Below are 17361 nucleotides of genomic sequence, written 5' to 3'. Positions count from 1 at the left end.
CATGGCCGATTTGGATCGAAATCTTCTTCAACCGATTCCACTCCTGATGCCGAGTTTTAAAAGCCCCCTCTCCATAAGCTTCAATAATTGGGTCATTTGAAGGCATTCTCCATATATTGAGTTGCAGACATCCCCTCTCTGCACATCCGAGATTATCCTTATCTCTCCTTATACTGTTAAGCATGCAAAATAGAAATCGTGAATGAGATACGAAACACGAGCAACCGAAATAATCCTTAGAAACTTGATTTTCAATTCTTTCGAAAAAAATGGCTTTATTCTTCACCATTTCAATAATCTTTAGGGATATATAGTGCTCACATTATGGATCAAAATAGATTTGGACAAAAAAGATAGTATCCAATACATCAATTAAAAATGCATTCCAATATGATATCCAATATTCCAATACTCTAATACTTTAAAGCTTGGGATTAACTACTACATTCCTTTATGAAAATTAGTATTTTCATACTTCAAACATGTTAGGATTATGATAACCTGTACAATAACCGAGTTTTGGGCCTTCAGCGCTTCGATAAGCCCACTACTTTGTGCTTTGTACAATTGTACTCCCCTTAATAAGAGAACGCCCTATGGTTAGAAAATGACATAATAGTAATGCATAACTGTAGGTGTAAAATATAGGAAATTTATCTTCTCAAGTGTGGTGCATCATAATCTTTACAATTAGTTGTGATACACAGCACTTAAGAGGATGAAAATCCCAAAATATCCTTAAAAGTTTCTTCTGTCCATGGAATTGATACGTAGGTCAGCAGCATGTGACGCAATGATTATACATCACTTATTGTAACTATCTGCTAGATTATTCAGCTAATAAGCTTTAACCCATTCAGTGAGGGCTTAATATTAAGTTTAATTGACTCGCCCTTTAAAAACATGCACTGTCCCTGTCGCACTCTCATCTCTTAGGCGAAAAAAAGAAAGATTAAATACACGTACCTCCCTAAAATGCACCCAATATTCCTTATACCTCTAAGGTTTTAACAAGTCTAGGTACCACCTCTACTTTACCCCCTAAAGCCATTTTAGTCCACACCGTTAAATTTAGGCATTAAATGCTAAAACTTGACTATATTATCCTTTCTTCGATTCTTTTTAAATTTAAAAAGACCTAATTACCCTGACCTATTATTTGTTGATAATATGAAAAGATCTTTTTGTCCTAATTTAATTTAAGAAGTCCTTTTTATCTCCACTATTTGTTCTTTAAGAACCTACGGAATAGAGCTGAAAAGAACGTAGAGGCCATTTGGCCCATTTCTGTTGTCGACTTGCCTTGTTGTACTGCTCTCAGATGTCGGATTGGAATCTATAGGTACACGTGGATGCCCATCGAAGTATTGATTAGCTCGACTGCAGTAACTTTTATGATTCAGAACGAATCACCCGCCAAATTGAGAAAGATAAATAGGAAATTGAAATTTGTGAACTTTGGAAGTTGGATTGAATCTTGACGTTACTTACTTTGGATATCGTTGAATGTCGGCAGTTTAATGATTTTTTTTGTTTGTCTGTGTTCTCTACAGGCAGAAGTTGTGAAGCAGGAGAAAGAAATTGCAGAACTACAGAGATTATAAAGTGCAGAGATGGATAAAGGAGACTTGAATGACATAAAATGCGAAGCACTGCCTGTGGATGGGAGGGAGTTGGAGAGGAACTGTTTGGACATGTCTGAGAAAGACGCTATGATCAAGGAGCCACTCCTTAGGAAGAGGATGAACACCACTTCCCAGATTGCCATTGTTGGTGCTAATGTCTGCCCGATTGAGAGCCTTGATTACGAGTAAGCCTCTTAACATGTCCATGACTTCTTTGTACCTAATTGCGTATAGTTTCAGTTATTTATCTTTATTTCCCAGCTTCAGAGGGTTGATTGCTTACTACTATGTGATAGCAGTGCTATTCTCCTCCTTTTTACTTGGCAAATTTGCTTTCACACTTCTCTGGGGCCAAGCCTTGGCTTTTAGGCGTTGTGACAATGCTTAGTCACGCTGAGTGTGCGCAAATAATTTGCCTTTTTTGTTTTGGGGTGTGCTAGTGAGCTTTCCTGATCCTGAGGGCCAGATTTTGCAATGTCGTATTTGAACAAAACAACCATGAAAACAGAAATCTTGAATGTTGCAGTGAAAGTAAAGAAAAAACTAACTCGGATAGCAAATCAAATGCACCAAAACAATAGTCAACTGGATTGCTATAAGCATGTGAAATTTCAGACCGGACAGAATCTTCCTAGCTTCGTTTTTGGCATCATTATTACCTCTTTTTATCCTTATTTCTTCAGTCTTTTGCTATGTTTTAAATCAATCTTTCTTGGTCTTAATGGCTGCTTGGACTTCACCGTTCCACCACTAAGTCTCGCTAGGGGCCTGACGACTAACCTTCGCTTCCCCTAGTACGTCTTTGGCAATCCTCTTAATACAAGTCATCATGTCGTTCCACATCTCATTGGTGTCTCCCTCAAAGTCCCACTTTCCTTGTTTGACCACATTATTAGTAAATGTCCTTAGGGACTCCCCCTTTTAATCTCCACCACCTTATCTTAGGGTACATAGGTTCCCTCTTCCTACGCTTCTATGCACTGAGGCACATATCCAGGACCACCAGTCTATGTTGGGTGGTTAGGCTCTCTCCAGGGATAACCTTATAGTCCTTACACATCATTCTATAATTCCCGAACAAATTTCAAACACAAACTATTAATTCCCGAATTAATCAAAATCTGACTTCTCCCTTTTTTTTTAATCGAATTTTTACCATATTTTCGAATTGGTGAATTGAATGAAACTAGAATTATTCTTATTTTGAATTTTCCCGAATCAGAATTTGTAAACTATGGTCCCTATATCTTCAATGTTCCCATCTATTCTTGAAGGGCTGTAGAATATTGTATAAGGTCATTCTCACCATTTTTTTTTTTGCTTTCTCTTTTCAGGGTCATTGAGAATGATCTATTCAAGCAGGATTGGAGGTCAAGGAAAAAGGTTCAGATATTTCAATACATTGTTCTCAAGTGGACTCTTGCGCTTCTTATAGGGTTAAGTACAGGACTTATTGGCTGCTTTAACAACCTTGCGGTCGAGAATATAACCGGTTTCAAATTGCTTCTCACTAGCAATCTCCTGCTTCAAGAGAAGTAAGCCTGACTACTACTGCTTGATAAATTATAAAAATTTCTCACCATTATTACAGGATGCCATTATTTCTCCTTAAATTGCATGTGAAAGAGTGGCCATTGCAAGAAATCTTGTGCACTTGGGATTTTGGAAGAAAAATAATTTCTGCATATATATATACATATTGTTTGTTGGAACTTTGCAAATGTACATTGCAGCTTGTTAGAAATTTTCAAATAATGATACTGTGAGTGCTTGGGCATGGTCAACTGATGGAATACAGTTTGGTAATGTAAATACGATAGTAGGTGAAATCTGTTGTTGCACACTCTATAGGAGATCCTGTACTCTGTACTGGCTTCCATCTGCAGGATATACACTCTCATATGAGAGGAGGGGGGGCGGGGGGAAGAGAAAAGCGTCGACCATTCTTAAGGCAGGTTTTGTTATATTCTTTTTACTGTTCCTTGGGATCCATTATCTTATAAAGGAGCACCACACACAATTTTGGTAGTTCTGAAAAAGTTGGTAATCTATAAGTCAACAAAGTAAATGTTAACTTGTTTTCTGTTATAATATTGAGGGTTATGAGATTTTCCTTTCAGTGTGGCAAATGCAAAAGCATCAGATTTTCAAAAGATAAAAACTGATGCCAATATATGCCTCTGAAGCAATTGTGTAAAAGATATAATGTGTCCATATCTAGGTTTTGAACTTTAATGCAGAAACATTTAGTAGTTATAATTGTCCCTATTTCCCTTTTCCCCATTAGATGTGGTATATGTAATTTTTAAAGGTTCAACAAAAGATCCAGTCAAACCCATGATCAGGACCTGATGGACAAAATTCAGTTTGATATGATGATTCTAACCATTTTCTATTTGAATTTTTATTATTCACGACCTCCATCACTGTATTTTTTTATTTTTTTTGGGCTTTCAAAAATAAATCCAATCAATGAAATTGTTAACTGGGCTAATTTGTGTCCAGAAACGCTTCAAGGTGGGGTCAGAAATTGAATGCCGTAGATTTCTTTGTATAGCTTGTATTGTAAATAATTACTACAAGCAAAAGTAGAATAAAGAGATTCATAAAGGAAAAGGGAGAAAGTAGGACATGAGGGGATCACACAACCTGTGTCCTTTCATATTTTCTAGGAACTTAAATGGAGTGAATTCCTATTGGATACACCACTATCTGAATTCGTATCATATTAAGTATTAGCCATATACACTATCCGAAGAAATTTCATTAGGGTATAATCCATATCTGCTAAGAATTCAGATATTTGAACTCCAATCTGATTAAATTTTACAATTTGTAATTTTAATGAAAATTACACTAAATAATATAAATTATTTCTATACTATGGAAATATTAAAGAAATGTAATATATATGCTACACATTGAGTTATTAAATAATAATCAAGTATAGAATTGCTATACATGTCTTTCCTCACCACTTCTCGTAGGTTCATTTTAGATCTGCCCCTGGCTCTTTTAGTTCCTTAATTTGAATCAAATCTCTCATTCGTACTGGAGCATCCAAAGGCCTCTATTGAACATGGCCATGCCACCTCAAACGACTCTCGACTATCCTTTTATGTCTCTATATTTTACGATGTTGAATATGTCAGTTATATCTACATTATTAAGATGTTGACTACATTTAAGAGCTAATAGTGAAGATATTAAATATAGGCATTGCTTCACTAAACCGTCAGATATCATTTATTAGTTTTGTGAACCATTTAAAAATTGGTTTGAGCAATTTGATGAATTTAGATTTGTTTGTGAAGACATCATGTGCCATAGATGGATACTAGACTAGGAAGTTATTTGTATTAATTGATGAAAAGAAGCATGATAAGAAATTCTGAAGGCATAGATGGAGCTCTGTTTTTTTATTATATTTTCTTCCCTCTTTAACGTACTCACTGTTTTTCCCCTTCAGTTCAATCAGTCAATTAATCCAAGTTTTAAGGCATTGATTATTTTAGAAGGTATATATATGAAGCAGACAACAATCTTGTTGATCATGAACTGAGGATCCAATTCTTGTTATTCACTTTGTAAGATTTTAAATCATCTTAGTTTCTGAGGGTCTTTTCCACCCAAAACTTCCTCAGGAAGAAAAAATGAATTATCGTCTAGAGTTCACATGTACTTAAGATCTCAGATATGTTGTGCTTGCAAGATGTCAGCAAAAAAGATCCATTATGTTTTTGGTCAAAATATGTACTAATGCACTGTTAAACAGATAAATTAGTAAATTCTTCAAAAAAATAAAATAAATAAATAAACATTAAATCTTAATAGATGTATCGTAGAAGTATAAATGACTACTGCTGATTCCAACTAACTGCAGCAATGACTATGGTTCCAGTGCAGGTACATTAAGTCATTTTTAGCATATGCTGGTTGCAATGTTGTTTTGGCGGCTTCTGCTGCAGCCCTTTGTGCATACATAGCCCCTGCAGCAGCAGGGTCTGGCATACCAGAAGTGAAAGCTTATCTTAATGGTGTGGATGCTTATTCTATTTTGGCTCCAAGTACTCTCTTTGTAAAGGTGAGTCCCAAGAAATGGACCCCTTTTGCCATGAGGTTATTATGCTATTAAGCCTTTTAACAAATGAACATACAAAATATATTTCTAAAATGTTGGGAGGCCCTTTTGTTCCTTCTATTTGTTCTTTTCTTTCTTTTAACGCTTTCCTTGCCATTAGTTTGTATTTGTTGTATACCTTGCTTTATTTAAATTTCTCTAAAATGTTGATGCTTGCCTTGAGCCGCACCATATTCTTCAGGGTTCAATATGTCAAGTGTTATATGTATAGCATTCAGCTCTATAGAATATATTGGGATTAGTCATTAGAGCTTAAGGTTTTCACTCTGGTTTCATACTTGTTCCTAATTGTAGAATCAGTGAAATTTGTACCTTTTAGTTTCTGCTATTCGTCTATGTATTTCCAAATGGAATCTTCTATTATGATATAAATCTATATCGTTGTTGTCAAATTTCTTCAAAAGCAATAGGGTCATTGTCAAAGTGGATCATATCTTGCTTTAGTTGCACTTTCAAAAAGCAGGCATAAATATTGGATGGAATCCTTGTCATAGGAACAGCAAAGCACTCAAGTGCAAACATACCCATATGAATATGTTGCCCTTGAGATTTTGTAAGAAAAATCTTTTTTCTGACCCTTCGTCTAATACAACTCACCTGGCAGTCATTTGGGTTGGCTAGACAACGATTCTGCCATTCAACTTAGCTAGCCTTATGGCAGTCACTTGGGTTGGGTTGACATTTTTCTTTCTGCAATTCCATTTTATCTATGGCCGCATCTTCCATTAAATCTTAAATCCGTTGTTCCTTTCTCACCACCTCCATCCATATCCCTCTTGGTCCTTCTGTAGCCTTCCAACTGGCAATGGATCAATCCTTCTCACTGGTGCGTTTGGTGCATTTCATTCAACTATTTCAGTCAGTTTTGCCACATCTTGTAGCCTAATGGTGCTCTCCCTGATTTCCTGTAAATGCATTGTCTCTAATTCTATCCTAGTGGCCTTGCATTCATCTCGAAATCCCCATCTTTACACCCATTATGCATGTTTTATTTCTTGATTGCTAACATTTTGCTCCATGAATTGTGATGCATATATTTATTTTCAAGTATTCCTTCCCTAAATGCTGTTGGATAAAGACAGTTTCTATTTCTTTTGAGAAAATTAAAGCTACATCTTGGTTTCTATAGTTAAAGAGAGATACTATACATTGAAATTTTATAATAAATAAAAATTACTTTTAGGCTGAGAAGCTACATAGTTTTTATAGCATGAGATGATGATAACAGTGTCATTTGGTGGAATTGGCTAATGGCCTGGGGATCCATTAGAACTATGACCATGTTGCTTGTCAGGAAGCGGTTATGTAGGTTTTGGGTAGAGGAGGGTAGTTTATTGCAGTGAAGCATGGATTTGAAGAGGACTGGTGAAAGAGTAGGACGGTAAATGGGTCTTGTATTTTGAGAGTGGAAGTGTATAACTAGATGGACCAAAGTTTAATGTGGTGTTGGATAGGTAGGCAAGTTAATGGATTCTAATTTGGTAATTAGCATGATGTTTGTTGTGGTCATATGTCAGTTAGTGGAGAGTTTTTGGGTCTGTAGATGTTCTCCGAAAGGATGCTTTAGTTCAGTACTGTTAGTAATGGAGGGAAGGAGGCAGAGTTTGACCACAACATCTGCTTTGGGACTTCAAATGCTTGGGATGACCAATGACTCAGCTGCTTTCTAAGCTTGGATAAGTTGTGGGTAGGAGAGAATTGATACAATACTGTGGAGATTAGGTATAAGTGGTCAGTTTTTGTCAAATCTTTGGTCTGAGTTCTCTCTGTGGATGGTAATCTCTTTCCTATGTCTTTTTTTCTTTTCACCCTTGCAGGGTGGGGTGGGGCCGGGGTTGGCAGCAGCTGTTGACAAAATTTTGACAAGTGATCACTTAGTATGTAGGTGTTGGAATCTCCAAGTATTTGTATGATATGTGGGGAGACCAAGGAATCAGTAGAAACCTTGTCCAATGCAAGTTTACTGCTGGAATTTGGAGGAAGCTCTTGCTGTGTTTCAGTGGCGACTGGTGATGAACTGTTCCCCTGTCTATGATCTGGGTTCTTCAAGAATGAGAAGATGAGGCTGGTGGGAATGCTTTTCCATTTACAATATGCTGGTGCAATTGGTTAGCAAAAGATCATAGTCAAACTATGATCATAGTTTTTTTTTTTTTTTCTTTTAAACCTTTTATTTAAAAAGACCAAAAGGAGGGGTAGAAGATAATCTTCAAACTCCCACACACATCATTTAACAAAAGCTCCAAACCTAAATCAAGATGTAGTCATAGAATTTTGTAAAATTCTTTAATCTTGCCCTACAATGGAGTTTACAATGTTAAATAATGTTTAATATAACTTAAAACACTTTAAATATGAGGGGGACCATTCAAGATACTATGAACTCTCTCATCATAGAAACCTATTAAGAAAAATATTTTTTTAAAAAGGGCCAAGAATATTGCATGTAGCTGTAAGAGTGGTGCCAAAGAAATTAGGACAGCAGCCCCTCATGTGTTTCATTTTCCTGGTAAAAGCTCAGGTAATATTTCTGAGAGTTAATCAAAATAAATTTAATGGTTCAATTACCTTTTCCACTTCTTGTTGGAAGATGAGTAGAAGTAAATGCATTTTTAAGCTTACCAAAAAAAATTGAAATTATTGAAGTATTTGGATGTTCCTCAATTGGAACCATTTCATTTTAATTTCATAAGCATTTGAGTACCTATATGCTAATGCCATACCTCAAGATTGGTTCGTATTCAATTATCACAGGAGTGCTAGTAAAAACAGAAATGAGGTCATTTGGCCTTTATAAAATTAATTCATTTATACTATTCATTGCTTTCTTCTGTTACTCAAACGTGTGCATTTTGGTGAAAATTGCACAAGTGATGGATTACCAAGTTGTTGATGGTTTCTACAACCAAACTTTAGTGATTTTTACAATCTTGCGTTGACCTCTAGGATGACATTAGGAACTTTTTTCTCTTATTCTGATAGTCACCAGTTTTAATTGCCATGTAAAACTTACTGGGCATTGTTTATTGGCAGATTTTTGGTTCCATTTTTGGAGTCTCTGCTGGATTTGTTGTTGGTAAGGAGGGACCTATGGTACACACAGGAGCTTGCATAGCCTCCTTACTTGGGCAGGGAGGGTCTCGCAAGTATCACTTGACCTGGAGAGGACTCCGATACTTTAAAAACGACCGGGACCGGAGGGACTTGATCACTTGTGGTGCTGCTGCTGGAGTTGCTGCTGCTTTCCGTGCCCCAGTTGGTGGAGTCCTATTTGCTCTTGAAGAAGTAGCTTCATGGTAAGATCCTCATTCTTTCTTCTTTACTTCCATCTTCTTCTCCCCCTCCCCCTTCTTTTTTCCCAACTGTTTGTTTGTATGAAGGCTGGCAGTTTTTGGGCATAACCGCCTTCGTTGTCAATATAAAAGTGCATGTCATAATGGTCCGCTACATTGCACAATAGACCAATGCCCCAACTAAATGCACTCTAAAATATCTACCCCTCCCACTGAAATTAACAAACACATAAGAACTACAGTAGAAACAAAGAAAATACCATGGTGATAAGACATAGAAAGGATGGGGAAAAGGAGGAAGAGGATTGGTCTGATCACGAGGAGCTGCACCGTTCTCTCCCATTATCCTTCACTCATGATCTGCCCTTTCTGTAAGAGTTAAATGCCAAGTAGACACCTTGGTAATAGGCAGGTTCAGTCACCTCCAATACAAGGAGCAACCCCTTCCGTTCTCTCATGTGTTTTTCTCAACTGAATGATGAAATAACAAACATGATGTTGCTGCAGGGTGCCAGAATGGGGGTTCTCATAGGCTGTTTGAAAGACTATGGTTTTATGTCTAGCTGGGTTTTAGCTTGGGTTCACATGTACACTCTTGCTAATTGCTGCAAGAATCTCATTGAGCTAGTCCATTTTGTTGGGGCTGTTGAATTTTGGTTGCCCTTCTCTCTTCCTCTTTCTCTATCTCTATCTCCCTCTAGATGGTTGGTCTGTCGTGGGTTCTTATTCCTATTCCTCTACTTTTCACAGTTTCTTATGGTGATACAATACTTAGAAACAAAAGCAGCAGACAGAAGTACGAAATATAATGCCCAAACCAAAGCCAACCCAACTCCTTGGTCACCAAATGTTTTTGTTGAACAAAATTGACCACTTGTAACAAATCGCATCTGTGAAACTACACTAAAAATTAGCAGCTACGTGTTAACATGACTGCAGTACATGATGTTTCTTTTGGCTGAAACTTTTGTTCACCAAGTATACCTTATATTTGTGTTAAACAGGTTTTGAGATTTTTAGTCATGAACCAATTCTCTTATCTTATTCCCCATATGTTGTGCAGGTGGAGGAGTGCCCTTCTTTGGAGAACATTTTTCACTACAGCTGTAGTGGCTGTGGTCTTGAGAGGTTTTATACAATATTGCCAGAATGGAAATTGTGGCCTCTTTGGGCAAGGAGGACTGATCATGTTTGATGTTAGTTCAGCCATGACCACATATAGCACCCCAGACCTATTGGCAGTAATAGTCCTTGGAATTATTGGGGGGGTTTTCGGAAGCCTCTACAACTATCTTGTGGACAAGGTCTTGCGTATTTACAGCATCATCAACGAGTAATCCTCATCACTTATGATCATATTGTGAACTACCAACTAATTAATTGTCGAGTTCCAGCACTGGAGTCTGCAGATGGCAGGTTTTGAACTGTACGATAAGCCAGATAAAGTTGTCTTGCGTACATCAAACAGTTCAAACATTATTGGAGTCTGCAGTGTTGGAGTGGCTGAGATCATTAGCTTCATTTTGTTCTTACATCTTGCTATTATTGTTCTTGGTTTGTCTTCTGCTGATGATGACGAGTGATTGCAGGAGAGGTGCGCCATTTAAAGTGGTCCTTGTCATCACCATCTCCCTCTTGACCTCATGCTGTTCATACGGCCTTCCATGGTTGGCAAGGTGCACACCCTGCCCTGTTGGCTTGGAAGAGCCGTGCCCCACCATAGGTCGTTCTGGAAACTTCAAGAACTTCCAGTGCCCTGTAGGCCACTACAATGACCTTGCATCCCTCTTCCTCAACACCAATGATGATGCAATCCGCAACCTATATAGCTCTGGCACTGAGAATGAATTTCACATATCCAGCCTATTCATTTTCTTTGCTGCTGTTTACTGCCTTGGCATTATCACTTACGGCATTGCAGTCCCATCTGGACTCTTCATCCCAGTCATACTTGCTGGAGCCTCCTATGGACGCCTGGTTGGTCACCTACTTGGGTCCATCTCTGACCTTGACGTTGGTCTTTTTGCTCTTCTTGGAGCTGCGTCCTTCCTTGGTGGAACAATGAGGATGACAGTGTCCCTTTGTGTCATACTGCTTGAGCTCACCAATGATCTCCTAATGCTTCCCCTGATTATGCTAGTTCTACTAATCTCGAAAACTGTAGCAGATTGCTTCAACAAGGGCGTCTATGATCAAATAGTGAAAATGAAGGGCTTTCCTTTCATGGAAGCCCATGCAGAACCTTACATGAGGCATTTAGTTGCTCGGGATGTTGTGTCTGGCCCACTTATCACTTTTGCTGGTGTGGAGAAGGTGGGAAACATTTTCCACATTTTGAAATGGAAAGGACACAATGGATTCCCAGTGATTGATGAGCCCCCCTTCTCAAATGCACCGGAATTGGTTGGCATTGTGCTGAGGTCCCATTTGCTTGTATTACTCAAGGGGAAAAAGTTCTCACGAGAGAGGGTGTTGACTGGAGATGAGATATCACGGAGGTTTGATGCATATGATTTTGCCAAGGCAGGATCAGGGAGGGGGTTAAAGCTTGAGGACCTGGACATTACGGAGGAAGAGATGGAGATGTATGTTGATCTACATCCTATTACTAATGCATCTCCATACACAGTTGTGGAGACAATGTCTCTAGCCAAAGCTGCACTTCTCTTTAGGGAGCTTGGCCTTAGGCATTTGTGTGTAGTACCAAAGACCCCAGGGGTAAGCTCTCTCTCTCTCTCTCTCTCTCTCTCTACATACACACACACACACACACACACAAATAAATGTCAGTTAAGAAACTGTTAGTTTTAACTTCCTTTCCCTTCAAAAACCTGAGGTAGATAGTAAGTTGCAGATTGTTTGATTCTAATACTATATAATTACCTTGAATATGCATAAGCTTTGTATACTACCATTTGCCACAGCAGCTAGCAAACTGACTTTTTTAATCTTTGGCGTTGCAGAGACCACCAATTGCTGGAATCCTAACGCGGCATGATTTTATGCCAGAACATGTATTAAGGCTCTACCCTCACTTTAGACCCACTAGAAGGGAAAGTAAGTAACTTGGAGGTTTTATTGTGTGGTATTATTATTATTATAGTGACCCCACAATAATTATTGTCATTGTTATTATCAGTGATACATATTATTTTGTTTTTAGAAAGTCCTGAGCTTTTTAGAGTGGAGAACAATTTTAATCAAGTTCGGTCAATGAGATTTAACATGTTTAGAGAGCAATTTGTATGAACTTCATTTTGTTACATATGTAAAGACTTCCCCCCCCCCCCCTCCCCCCTTCCCCCTCCCCCTTTTCTTTTTCTCATTTTTCTGGTGGCCAGCGAATTTAAGTGGGATGAGGAAGCTGGAGAATCTTAGAAATATAATCAGTGCTCTCAAGACTTGAGAATGTTACATTTGTTTTGTCATCAAAATGAAGCGAATGAACCAGTCAAATCTGAAACCTTGGACAATTTGTGCAATTATGTTTGTGAATTGTTGGGATGTTAGAACCTGGAACATGCCAATAAATATATGTTCTGTTTGTGAACCCAGAAAGTTACTGATAACGAATACCAAGAAACAAATTATGAAAGGACCTATTTGAAGACACAATCAAGATGTTATAACCAACTGACTTGGCTAGTAATATGCTGGGAGAAAATTTATTGTTATTTTGGTTTTGGGCTTTAGGTACTTCTGGGTATGGAAACACGGAAATAGTTCCAGATATTGCCATGAGGGTGCAGTTTCTGTAGCAGGCCAAGTGATAAAGCAAAATCTCAGGGTTGCCAGGTTGCCCTCTAAACCACACAAGGAAGGCCCAACCCCTAGTTTATATCTTTCACCAAAAAAAAAAAAAAAAAGGGTTTTGAGGGGTTGGAAGAAATTTCAATTTGGCCCTGCAATCCAACCGTAATACCCACAATGGCCCAGCGACCTGATCATCGAGATCCTGATTCAAGTCAAAGCCCTAAAAGGGTTCCTTGAAATAATGGTAAGGTTTTTTTTTTTTTTTGGGTAAAGTGGTAAGGTTTTCTTTGCCATGAAAAAAAAATTAGGCAAGCTCTTGGGCCTATGATCAATGCTTTACAACTTTATGTCTTTACCTCTTGTAAAACCATACACTAGTTTTCAAATTGTTTGCCAGAGAGAATGTAAAAGTTCATATATAAAATTAATGAAATGTTCTGAATTTTCTGCCAGAATCTGGGACCTTTATCCGCTGCTGTAACTGGAGTGCTGCTGTGCACATTGTGCGGCAGCAGCGGCCATGTATGCACAGTGGGGCCCGCTGTGCACACATGGCTGCTGCTGCATCGCAGGATGCGCACAGCAGCGCTCCAGTTACAGCAGCAGATAAAAATTCCAGAATCTGTAGATCCCAAATGCTAAATATCTTTTATGAACTTTGAAGTGAAAACTGAATTAGGGCAAAAATTTAAAACCTTGAGTTGAGTTAGCAAATATGTACCCTTGACCATCATCTCCCTACTGCTTAGGAATTTTTCCAGCTGAACCGGACTCATCGTAAACTAAGCATAAGGTTTGAACAAAATAAGATGGCCCAGCCCTATTATGGCAGGACCCGGATCCTCTACAGAACTGCCTTGGAACGGTGAAGCTTGTTTACTGCTCCAATGGACAGTCAATACGTGCACAGGGAGAAAGCTTCCATCTCAGTTCTAGTAAATTTCTAAAATAAAAAATGGTCTAATAAAAGAAATATTTTAAAAAGGATTTTCGTACTCACCTTTAAGGTGAATGAGGAACCCCATTTGGCTCAGTGTAGAATTAAGGTAGAAAGAAAAATATAATATTGTTTTGAGGAGATAGATATTGCTTCTGCTTCAGGTAGCTTGCCCATTTATCTTGATTGGAAACTTGGGATCTTGTTCGCACTTTATGGTGTACAGTCTTTACCATTTACTCTTTGATTATTCAAAGGGCGTATCTAGTGCACGAGGCTTTCACCATTGTAGGTATGAGGAGGGTCATAATGTATGTGGTCTTACCCTCATTTCCTAGAGAGACTGTTTCTAGACTCGAACCTGTGACCATTAAATCGTAATGGAGCAAGTATATATCAATGTGACCAAGTGTTGAGAGTTGTCCTTGGGACTTACATTATATGCTCTAGATCCTCTGTTCAGAAATATGTGCCAACTATATGTTTCAGCTCTTCCATGGTTCACCAGTTGAGGCCCATAAGATGGGGGACTTGAGGTGTTAATGGTTCCTCTTCCCATTTCCAACTCTTTTTTCATTACATTGACAACAAAAGAAATTACAGTTTCTCTTTTCAATCAAACAATCCAAATCTCGATTTTCAAACCATAAACCAAATCCGTTGCAATTGTTAAATTTCCAAGGCAAACAAGAAAAACTACATGTTCTCGAGCAGTTTAGAAAATAGGGTAATAGTCAAAATTTCAGATAATATAATTCTTATCAGTTTTTAGAATATGCACAAAATTTGGAGATACATTGTGAGATGAATACAAATAGGAGAAATCTCTTTTGTCTCTTAAGAACAACTATCACTAGAGGCTTTCAAAGAGTTCTTTCCTTCTGTTTTCTTTGTGGATTTTATGGGATCGATATGGATTATCCTGGGAAAAACATCTTAAGAAAAGAAATTTTATTGATAATTTCTACATCAATACTGCTCAAGTGCAAAATAGAATAGAGTACCAAATGTGTGGAGGCTCACCTTTTTCTTGAGATTTTGTTTTCCTATCTGTGTTAGTAGAACATGCTCATGCTCTTTGCATCACATACAGGACTCAGGTCTCTTGGGTTAGAGTAGTCTCTTGACACGAGGCTATAGAATGTCTTGTGAAGTTGTGAGCTAGACATCAACAAAATGGCTTAACAAAAACTGGTATTTATTTAGTGTCAGAGACTAAGAATTCTTGGTAATCAATTTTTCTTTCCTTTTTGCCCTTCATCATATCTCAGAACATTTTTTTTAGTGGGATTGTTTTTTTTTAATTTCCCTCTCCCTCTCCCGTAATCTACTCTTTACTACATTTTATCAACAACAACAAGGTCAGTCCCAAAGCAATCTAGCCTGTTTCAAAAGATTCATGCTTATTTGGGTAATTTTAAGGCTCCACTGTGATTGGTTTTTCAATTCCTTTACGAATTCTATCTTTTGACTAATGGAACATATTCAATATTTTTTTCTAAATCAGGCGACATCGCCGCTGCAACTCGAAATAGCGAAATCGCCACTGCAACTTGAGACAGAGAGTTTCTACTTCCAAATCTGGTCGTCGTAACTCTTGCTGCGTTGATGCTTTCGATTTAAATTTGACTAAGAGATCTCCCGCCAGCAACCTTGGCAGAAGCCACTTGGTGCTCTTTAATCTAGAAATTCCCATAGCACTTGGAGTAGAGGAAAAGATTCAAAGTCGATGGCATACCAAAGAAGCCACACCGTCTTGCAACACGAAACAGAGCCGGTGACTTTAAGGAGCTTGGCATCCTGTCTCTCGAATTGTTAAATTTCTCTCTGTAACACAACACAGCTACAGAGATTGTAACTCAAGGAACTTAAGCGCAGAACTCAGATTCGTTTTTGCTGTGTTCTTCTTGTTTTTGCATGGACGATCTTTTCCCGTCAAAGGCGTATGTACGACTTAACCTATCTTTTATATATTATATATTTTTAACTCTGCATCGAATAGAAAAATCAATTCAATTCGTTAAATTATATATATATATATCTATATTAGAAAGAAAAAGGGGTATGAAGTGAAGAAATGAACTACTGTGCTCATGAGGTCATGATTCGTACATAAGAAGAATAGATTCATTATTTTTCATCTATTTAACCCAGTATAACGTCTATAACCCTTTTTCCCAGATTCGTACATAGGAACAGATTCAATATTTGTATTTAATCTTGTTTGACTTTTTTTTCCAGATTTTCTCAATTGTATGTAAGTGCCATTAATGATTCAAAAATACTCGGAAACAAAAAAAAGAGTTTCTTGAAATGATGATGTATAGAAATAAGAACCATAATGTGCTCTGAGTAGCGTTTGAAAGTTGTCACTTACCGACATAATTCACTCTGTGAAACTTGTTGGAGCATATGAATGATTAAGGTCATGCAGATATTCTGCCCACAGGAATGATGTAGCTGGAGTTCTAACTGAAGCTTCAAGAGTGAAATTATCCATGTCTGGCATCAAAGGATTAGGATTTGAATTGTCACATAGATCCAGAAGCAGTAGAAAGAGCTGAATAACAAAAGTTGAGAATACTGCTCATTTGATTGAGTAATCATTTGATTGCAATATTAGTTTCCTCCAACGTCTTAATCTTGTCACTTGAAGTTTTATCATCATAATTCTTTTATCTTATTCTACAACACATATTTATGTTGGGAGAGGAAAACCAAAAAAAAAAATTGAATGATTAAAACTACCGGGGAATGAGTTATAGACAAATATCATGCCAACAAATTGTTCATAACAAACGCATGTGTATTAGTGTCTATCTTTATTTTTTTTGGGTGAAGTATGAAACAACCTCTCTGCAAAGCGAGGGTAAGACTGCATACATTATGACTCTTCCCAGATCCCGCAATAGCGGGAACCTCGTGCACGAAGGACGCCCTTATTAGTAACTATCTAATAAGACTTGAAATGCCTCTTATCAAGGTGGAATTTCTACTCTAAATTAATTGCTTTTATTTATAAAAATATGATATTAAGGCAGTCACAAGGACCGATAATGTATGGTGCTAGCTGTTGTTTATCTATTACCCATAACAAATGGATGAGTTTTAGTGATAAAAAACACTTGGTTAAAAACACTTATAGAGTTTATGGAGAAAGTTTTCCTCCATCATGCTCAAAGATTCACTACACCATCTTAAGGTTCACAAACCCTTATAGAGTTTTAATTTGTTCCCAATCTACCCTTTAGATACCTCCTACGTGCAACCCTGCCACGGTCAAGGGATCCCCTTGATCATGGCTGAAGGAAAACTCAGTCCTACTTTTATTATAGATAGTTATCATTGTAACAAAGAAATCTGGACCATTCATTTTTATAGTATTTTAATCCAAATGTCTGCTTTTGCTCATAATATTGTCTAGAACTCTAGTACACATGCATGGACATGGACAAGATGCATGTCAATACAAGGGAGGGTATTTGTTTGAATTAGACTCGAAAATTTGGCACGTTACTGATCTAGATCATATCATCTTTATCCAACTACCAGTTAATACTCAGTGGAAGTATTTCTACGAGACTTTTAGCAGCGTAATTTTTACTGCCACTA

At 37.6% G+C, this 17361-nt stretch overlaps 1 protein-coding gene across 1 annotated transcript; it reads left to right on the top strand.

Annotated features, from left to right (window-relative positions):
• Positions 1-1556: 1556 nt before the first annotated feature.
• Positions 1557-12342, top strand: LOC122669001 (chloride channel protein CLC-c-like). The gene is made up of 7 exons (XM_043865609.1): positions 1557-1810; positions 2960-3160; positions 5532-5709; positions 8800-9062; positions 10123-10392; positions 10649-11777; positions 12023-12342. Exons 1-7 carry the CDS (start codon positions 1614-1616, stop codon positions 12122-12124), a joined length of 2340 nt encoding a protein of 779 aa, XP_043721544.1. The 5' UTR covers positions 1557-1613; the 3' UTR covers positions 12125-12342.
• The last annotated feature ends 5019 nt before the right edge of the window (positions 12343-17361 follow it).

The sequence above is a fragment of the Telopea speciosissima genome, chromosome 7 (genome assembly GCF_018873765.1).
Source record: "Telopea speciosissima isolate NSW1024214 ecotype Mountain lineage chromosome 7, Tspe_v1, whole genome shotgun sequence".
Taxonomy (NCBI): Eukaryota; Viridiplantae; Streptophyta; class Magnoliopsida; order Proteales; family Proteaceae; genus Telopea; species Telopea speciosissima.
Note: the sequence above shows the minus strand (reverse complement) of the source record. Positions and strands in the feature narration are given on the sequence as shown.

What these genes read in the sequence shown, in the direction of transcription:
- LOC122669001 (XM_043865609.1), top strand. Translation starts at nt 1,614, where the DNA reads ATGGATAAAGGAGACTTGAATGACATAAAATGCGAAGCACTGCCTGTG. An exon ending in CAAGTACTCTCTTTGTAAAG is followed by an intron (nt 5,710 to 8,799) that starts GTGAGTCCCAAG and finishes GTTTATTGGCAG; the next exon opens with ATTTTTGGTTCCATTTTTGG. An exon ending in ATTTACAGCATCATCAACGA is followed by an intron (nt 10,393 to 10,648) that starts GTAATCCTCATC and finishes GAGTGATTGCAG; the next exon opens with GAGAGGTGCGCCATTTAAAG.